The 8,443-nt window shown below is 50.3% G+C and overlaps 1 protein-coding gene across 1 annotated transcript; it reads left to right on the top strand.

Moving 5' to 3' along the window:
• The first annotated feature begins 989 nt into the window (after positions 1-989).
• On the top strand, positions 990-8,113 carry LOC136587438 (adhesive plaque matrix protein-like). The gene is made up of 4 exons (XM_066586006.1): positions 990-1,174; positions 2,961-3,060; positions 3,166-5,628; positions 8,009-8,113. Exons 1-4 carry the CDS (start codon positions 990-992, stop codon positions 8,111-8,113), a joined length of 2,853 nt encoding a protein of 950 aa, XP_066442103.1.
• Positions 8,114-8,443: the final 330 nt, after the last annotated feature.

Below are 8,443 nucleotides of genomic sequence, written 5' to 3'. Positions count from 1 at the left end.
AGGGAGTTTAGCAGCGGCCCGCATTGCTGAAGTTCCTCCCCCTACCCTAGCCGGCAGCTCTCGTAGGCTGGGGCGGAGAGGGAGAGGGAGTTTAGCAGCGGCCCGCATTGCTGAAGTTCCTCCCCCTTACCTAGCCAGCAGCTCCCATAGGCTGAGATGGAGAGGGCTAGGGAGTTTAGCGCATTAGCTCAGCAGCCGTCAAGGGGTGGAAAGGGGGAGGCAGTTTGGTAGAGCTGAACTCTTTCCCCCCGGCCGACGGTATTCCGGGTGTGGCGTATACCGGCCATCTAAATGGGCGAGAAACAGGATATGCAGCCACGACTTGGTCATGGCTGCCTCTCGCTGATGCGATTTTCGGCCGTGATGCAGGCGGCTGAATATTGCAGCATCCGTGTGAAAGAGCCCTTATATCCACTCTAGATAATCCTCTGTGAAGCCGGCCTTGTGCTGCGTTTACATGGAATGATTATCTTTCCGAAAATCATTCAAAGGAGCGAAACTGGGTGATCGTTCAGTTTAAACGTGAGCTAATGACTAACAAGAATTGCGCAGTTCTTGTATGTCGTTCAGTTTCAGACGGCATAAAGATCATCGCCGGCTCATTCACTTCTTGTGCAGTTTAAACGCTGATCGTTCATAAGAACGTAAAATGCTGAACGATCAGCTGCCCGAGCGCCGGAGAGCTGGTGATGATGTCAGCACAGGCCCAAGCGCCGAAGAGCTGGTGATGATGTCAGCACCGGCCCAAACGCCGAGGAGCTGGTGATGTCAGCACCGTCTCAAGCGCCGAAGAGCTGGTGATGATGTCAGCACCGTCTCAAGCGCCGGAGAGCTGGTGATGATGTCAGCACCGGCTCAAGCGCCGAAGAGCTGGTGATGCGTCAGCACCGGCCCAAGTGCCGAAGAGCTGGTGATGATGTCAGCACCGGCCCAAGTGCCGAAGAGCTGGTGATGATGTCAGCACCGGCCCAAGCGCCGAAGAGCTGGTGATGCGTCAGCACCGGCCCAAGTGCCGAAGAGCTGGTGATGATGTCAGCACCGGCCCAAACGCCGAAGAGCTGGTGATGCGTCAGCACCGGCCCAAGTGCCGAAGAGCTGGTGATGATGTCAGCACCGGCCCAAGCGCCGAAGAGCTGGTGATGATGTCAGCAGCGGCTCAAGCGCTGAAGAGCTGGTGATGACGTCAGCTCCGGCCCAAGCATCAAAGAGCTGGTGATGATGTCAGCACCGGCCCAAACGCCGAGGAGCTGGTGATGATGTCAGCACTAGCCCGAGTGCCGAAGAGCTAGTGAGAGATATGCTTATACTAGTGCACACCTACCTGCATATTTTTGCAATGTGCGTTGCAAATTTTTGTGCATATGTGACTTTTAGAGTACTTCTTATGTGCGCAAATTATTGCAAATATTTCCCTATGGAACCTTCATTTTTGTTGCATAGAATCGCATGAAATCGCGGTTTTCGTGCGATGGGACTTTAATATTAAAAACTCCTATTCTCTTTCTCATAAAAACACTGCAGCAAAATGGCACTAGAAAGTTGCGTGAAAAAATCACGAGCAACCGCAATGTTTTCATTGTTGCACAAAAACTGTGGGAACGCAGGTGCGATATCGACGCAATTTTCTCTCGGCGATATCGCTGTCTTCCGTGTGAAATAGGCCTCATTCACACAGCGTGTTTTCAGAAAGGATTCCGTCCATTTAGTCTTCAACTGATTGCCATGGAAATCGGCGCCGCGGTTCATATCTTCAAAAAATAATCACCAGGGTTTCTGTGTGGAATGGGGCCGAATCTGTATGCAGATCCACATGCAAATCACCAGCAGAACCCCAATGGGTTCAAAAATCCGCTTTACTGTACCTGCAGGACGCCCAGGATATCCTACACATGTAATACGGCCAGCTTTAGGCCTTATTCACACGACTGCACTGCGTCCAAAAACCACGACTACCCGAAGCATTGGATTCCAATGTATTCATTCAGATGAGTGGGTAAAATAATCACGCCTGGAAGAGTAGCACATCGCCAACCCAAAAAGGTGACCCATTTCATACGGCGCGTGAAAAGATAGGTCTTGCCATACCTTTTAACAAGATACGCCGGAACCTCCCATAGGCTATTATGAGAGAGGGGGAGAGAGTTTAGCTGCATCACCAAGAAGACAGACTTCACTATTTAAGCATTAGTAGTCATTCCGATGATTTCTGCGGAGCTGTGGGATTTTCGCGCAGCAGCTTATTTTTTTGCCGATAGGAAGCAGCCGCCCGTGTGAATGGATGATAAAGCGCTAATTAAGATCGGGATTACATTACATATTCTTCATTCATGCTTGCATTTTGGGCTGACAATTATTTTTGCAATAGGGTTTTATTAAAAATGTTGCACTGTTTGTCTTCTGCAGCTTCTGCATATCACGGTATATAGATGCTGCAGTCTCACTGTCGGTGAAGTTGGACTGATGGCTTAGGGCCCTTTTACATTCAGATAATCATCGGATCGAGCGGAGGTTCCATTGCAGATCCGGATCAAAATACACTTTTTCTTCCGTCCAAAAGGCGGGCAGCTGAGCGGAAAGCAAACGGACCCCATTATAGTGCATGGGGTCTGTTCGGCGCTCTTCAGTTCCCTCCTTTTGGCTGTGGGAACTCCCCTTTCCTGCTCCCTGAAAGCAGAACCCCGGGGGCGCCGCTGTGAAACCACCCTAATTATGATATATATTTAATATCAATTGATGCTAAAACTCGGGAAGCTTTGCAGCAATGTGTGTCTGAGCGGTATCCCACGGCATGCGAATATTCTAGGTGTCCTCATTGTGCCGCACCATCACTGATAGTGCCGTCAGTAATACACCTTATCGTCATGGCCTATATTCCAGGAATACAACATGAGAAATTGTTCAGAAATCCTCATGACAACCCGCCTACAGCCCGCCGAACACATGTTTGTTTGCTTTCTCAGGCAGAGGATTGTGGGAGCTAGGTGTGTGCCTACCCGGGGAGGAGACGGCAAGCAGTGGATGTCAGCACCATACAAGGACATGAAGCAGCTGGTGGCTCAGGTGACCACACCTCACCTCCAGTGCTGCGCTCATCCCCAGGCACATGAATCACAGCTGACAGCAGCTCAGGATTAACCCTACAGGCCTCTGCTATTACCTGCCCAGTGCTTACCTACTGGCATCCAGTACAGACCCCTCGTTAGTGCCAGCAAGGTGTACAAAGCCCTCGTTAGTCCCAGCAAGGCGTACAAACCCCTCGTTAGTGCCAGCAAGGTGTACAAAGCCCTCGTTAGTCCCAGCAAGGTGTACAAACCCCTCGTTAGTGCCAGCAAGGTGTACAGACCCCTCGTTAGTGCGAACAAGGTGTACAAACCCCTCATTAGTGCCAGCAAGGTGTACAGACCGCTCGTTAGTGCCAGCAAGGTGTACAGACCCCTCCTTAGTGCCGGCAAGGTGGACAGACCCCTCTTTAGTGCCAGCAAGGTGTACAGACCCCTCCTTAGTGCCAGCAAGGTGGACAGACCCCTTTTCAGTGCCGGCAAGGTGGACAGACCCCTCAGTGCCAGCAAGGTGTACAAACCCCTCCCTAGTGCCAGCAAGGTGAACAGACCCTTCATTAGTGCCAGCAAGGTGGACAGACCCTGTGTTAGTGCCAGCAAGGTGGGCAGACCCTGTGTTAGTGCCAGCAAGGTGGACAGACCCCTCGTTAGTCCCAGCAAGGTGTACAAACCCCTCGTTAATGCCAACAAGGTGTACAGACCCTTCATTAGTGCCAGCAAGGTGGACAGACCCTGTGTTAGTGCCAGCAAGGTGTACAGACCCCTCGTTAGTGCCAGCAAGGTGGACAGACTCTATGATAGTGCCAGCAAGGTGTATAGACCCCCCGTTAGTGCCAGCAAGGCATACAGACCCCTCCTTAGTGCCCGCAAGGTGTACAGACTCTATGTTAGTGCCAGCAGGGTGTATAGACTTCTAGTTAGTGCTAGCAAGGTGTACAGACCCCTCGTTAGTGCCAGCAAGGTGGACAGACCCCTACTTAGTGCCAGCAAGGTGGACAGACTCTACGTTACTGCCAGCAATGTGTATAGACCCCTCGTTAATGCCAGCAAGGTGTATAGACCCCTCCTTAGTGCCAGCAAGGTGTACAGACCCCTCGTTAGTGCCAGCAAGGTGGACAGACCCCTTAGTGCCAGCAAGGTGTACAGACCCTTCATTAGTGCCAGCAAGGTGGACAGACCCTGTGTTAGTGCCAGCAAGGTGTACAGACCCCTCGTTTGTGCCAGCAAGGTGGACAGACTCTACGTTAGTGCCAGCAAGGTGTATAGACCCCCCGTTAGTGCCAGCAAGGCATACAGACCCCTTCTTAGTGCCCGCAAGGTGTACAGACTCTATGTTAGTGCCAGCAGGGTGTATAGACTTCTCGTTAGTGCTAGCAAGGTGTACAGACCCCTCGTTAGTGCCAGCAAGGTGGACAGACTCTACGTTACTGCCAGCAAGGTGGACAGACCCCTCCTTAGTGCCAGCAAGGTGTACAGACCCCTCGTTAGTGCCAGCAAGGTGGACAGACCCTTCAGTGCCGGCAAGGTGTACAGACCCCTCTTTAGTGCCAGCAAGGTGTACAGACCCCTCGTTAGTGCCAGCAAGGTGGACAGACCCCTTAGTGCCAGCAAGGTGTACAGACCCCTCTTTAGTGCCAGCAAGTTGTACCGACCCCTCGTTAGTGCCAGCAAGGTGTACAAACCCCTCCCTAGTGCCAGCAAGGTGTACAGACCCTTCATTAGTGCCAGCAAGGTGGACAGACCCTGTGTTAGTGCCAGCAAGGTGTACAGACCCCTCGTTAGTGCCAGCAAGGTGGACAGACTCTATGTTAGTGCCAGCAAGGTGTGTAGACCCCCCGTTAGTGCCAGCAAGGCATACAGACCCCTCCTTAGTGCCCGCAAGGTGTACAGACTCTATGTTAGTGCCAGCAGGGTGTATAGACTTCTCGTTAGTGCTAGCAAGGTGTACAGACCCCTCGTTAGTGCCAGCAAGGCATACAGACCCCTCCTTAGTGCCCGCAAGGTGTACAGACTCTATGTTAGTGCCAGCAGGGTGTATAGACTTCTCGTTAGTGCTAGCAAGGTGTACAGACCCCTACTTAGTGCCAGCAAGGTGGACAGACTCTACGTTACTGCCAGCAAGGTGTATAGACCCCTCGTTAATGCCAGCAAGGTGTATAGACCCCTCGTTAATGCCAGCAAGGTGTACAGACCCCTCGTTAGTGCCAGCAAGGTGGACAGACCCTTCAGTGCCGGCAAGGTGTACAGACCCCTACTTAGTGCCAGCAAGGTGGACAGACTCTACGTTACTGCCAGCAAGGTGTATAGACCCCTCGTTAATGCCAGCAAGGTGTATAGACCCCTCGTTAATGCCAGCAAGGTGTACAGACCCCTCCTTAGTGCCAGCAAGGTGGACAGACCCTTCGTTAGTGCCAGCAAGGTGGACAGACCCCTCGTTAGTGCCAGCAAGGTGGACAGACCCTGCGTTAGTGCCAGTAAAGTGTACAGACCCCTCGTTAATGCCAGTAAAGTGTACAGACCCCTCGTTAATGCCAGTAAAGTGTACAGACCCCTCGTTAGTGCCAGCAAGGTGCTGCAGCTTTTTTTTAGCAATCAGTACAAACAGCCTTCAGGGATGGAGAGAAATTGTTCTAGGATGTCACAGTGACCCAAAGGCCAAGCATCAAAAGTCAGGAGAAAAGGGCAGCTTCGCACAGGTGCATGTGCAATTCTGCACGCCTTAGTGCAACGTATTTGCACTGTAAATTAGTATTTTTTGCAAGTGCCACAGCATATTTTACTGTATTTTTTTGCATCACAGGACGTGGTTTTTTGAACATAAGCGATTTAATTGGCTATTTAGCTTAATGAGTGCCAGGTGTTATTTTTCCCACAGAATTGTGCATCGTATTGCACATCTGCGCGCCTCCCGTAGGCGTCTATGGGGACCGATGGTGCGCAAATACGCAGTAAAGTAGAGCAAGCTGCGGGGGGGGGGGGGGTTGCACGTGCAGGATGGAAATGTGAGCAAGCTTATTGACATCCGTGGGTTCTATGTTCTGCGAATTGTGCGAGCAAATGTGCCCATGTGAAGCCAGCCTCAGGGCTCTTCCATACAAACGACCTAATTTACACTGGTATTTAGCCACGCAAAAAAAATCACCCAAAAATCACGCCCATCCGAACCATTTCATTCCAATGTATTCATTCAGGTGAGCAATTTTTGGGCATGTAAAAAAATTGTGCCGGGAAAAATAGCACATTTTATACGCTGCGCCAAAAGCTAGGTCTTGCCCTATCTATTGCTGAAATACACTGCAAGCTCCCATAGACTTTTATGGAAGCAGGAAAAAATGGAGGGGGAGGGAGTTACTCGGCGTACATTGCTGGGAAAAGAACCCAGCTGGCTCTATTTACGCATTTGTAGTCATTCCAAGGATTTTTGCCAATCGATGGTTTTGTCGCATCAGTGTATTTTTTTGCCAATACGCATCAGCTGTCCGTGTGAATGGCATGAAATTCGCTAAGTAAGGCCTTATGGGCTCGGGGGGCTACTGTATCCCCTATAGCTACGCCCCTACTGCTAGCTACAGTGCTTAAGTGTTGAACCTGAGGAACAGACCCCTGAATAACTGGGCACATTTGCTACGTGTCCCCATTAGATGTGTTCGGCCAGCTAAAGACAGAGGCCGGGCGGGTGGGACATAGAGAACGTGGCAGTGCCGCCTGCACATATTAGATGCCACTGGCACAGACCTCTATATTGTTATGTGCTCCCCCATATTACAACATGGGACCACATGTGCAAATAATTCCCGTAACCTCCATAAGCAATAGACCTCACAAGATGAAGCAAGCCGGTTCTCAGTGCCTCGGAGTTGAGCAATGTGTGGCAGCCGTGCAACATGGAAATTGCTGGATTCTAGAAAAGACAGTTGTGTCTTGCTGAGATCACGCACTGATATATAGATAATGCCAGCGTCGGCCATAATTACTGTCAGCACAACAACCTAATTTGTGGTTTGGGCTTAATTACGGAACTTCATGTTCTTGGTTGTTTCGTAAAGTGTAAGGAGAAGGAAAAAAAATAAACTGTGTTACAGCAAACAAAGCTTCTCGCTACAGTCTCATCTCATCACTTGGGTCTTAGTCATCCATCGTGCCGGGGCAAAAACTCATTTATCCATCGATGTATCTAAGCAATGCTAAATCTTTAAAGTGGAATCGACTGAACTCATTATATGCCGTATTAGCAGATCGCTGGATTCCATAAAACGTGATACAAATGATCAGATTAATGCTGGTTATGGGGAATTCTACTATATAGTTTGTAAATTTTGGCAGAGGGGGCAGGGTAATGCCAGGGGGGGGGGGGAGTTTCCCTTTAAATACGTGCCGCCGACACAGTACATTGCGGGTTTTCCTGGGATTAAAACTGATTTTTTGTTGTGGTCTCTATCAGGTAGGAGCTGTGATAACAGCGTTGTGGAGTAGTTTGGGGCTATGTACCATCATCTGTTTCCTCCTAGCTCAGGGCTGTGGGGGGAAAACATTACAACATGTCAGTAGAGATCAAAAGCAGGTGCAATTATCCTGCATTTGTTGCAATCTGTGCCAAATTAGGGATCAATGTCTCTTCCCAGCAAATATGCCCCAGTGTGTAAAGGGATCCATAGTGTACTACCAGCTTAAAGGGGGTTTTAGGGAAAAATATGATTGATGACTTATCCTCAAGATAGGTCATTACTAGTTGATCAGTTGGGGTCCGTCGCTCCGTTCTCTGACCAATCAGCTGATTGTGCGCCCGCTGACAGCGCCACAATTACACAGGGGTTGGAGTGGAAACAGCGGAAGTCTCTGCGCCAACCTCTGTGAAGTGGCCAGCGCATGTAACTGCAGGCATGGCACTCATTGAAAACAACGCAAGCCATGGCTGCAGTTACCTGAAATCAATGGGTTGTATTCTCTAGGTATATGAAGTCGATCCCCAGCAGCACTTTTCATCACCACTCTGTGGCCAGACCAAATATGTAACGGCCGTCCGGAACCTGAACCCGTTCCCAGAGTCCAAATGATGATATGATATGGCAGCATCCAGGTTGCAAGAAGTAACTTAAAGGGGTTGTCTCGCGAAATCAAGTGGGGTATACACTTCTGTATGGCCATATTAATACACTTTGTAATGTACATTGTGCATTAATTATGAGCCATACAGAAGTTATTCCACTTACCTGCTCCGTTGCTAGCGTCCTCGTCTCCATGGTTCCGTCTAAATTCGCTGGCAGCTTGCTTTTTTAGACACGCTTGCGCAGTCCGGTCTTCTCCTTTCAGCACGAGCCGCTTCAGTGTGCTCCCCGCTACAGCTCTTCTGCGCATGCGCAGACGAGCTGTCACTGCTCGGGAGC

Source organism: Eleutherodactylus coqui, chromosome 13, assembly GCF_035609145.1.
Source record: "Eleutherodactylus coqui strain aEleCoq1 chromosome 13, aEleCoq1.hap1, whole genome shotgun sequence".
NCBI classification, from domain to species: Eukaryota; Metazoa; Chordata; class Amphibia; order Anura; family Eleutherodactylidae; genus Eleutherodactylus; species Eleutherodactylus coqui.
Note: the sequence above shows the minus strand (reverse complement) of the source record. Positions and strands in the feature narration are given on the sequence as shown.

Bases quoted from the DNA above. Each gene is read 5' to 3' on its own strand.
- LOC136587438 (XM_066586006.1), top strand. From the start codon at position 990: ATGCGTCAGCACCGGCCCAAGTGCCGAAGAGCTGGTGATGATGTCAGC. The intron at 1,175-2,960 runs GTGATGACGTCA...TTGCTTTCTCAG, and splicing joins GCTCAAGCGCTGAAGAGCTG to GCAGAGGATTGTGGGAGCTA. The intron at 5,629-8,008 runs GTGCTGCAGCTT...TGTATTCTCTAG, and splicing joins CCCTCGTTAGTGCCAGCAAG to GTATATGAAGTCGATCCCCA.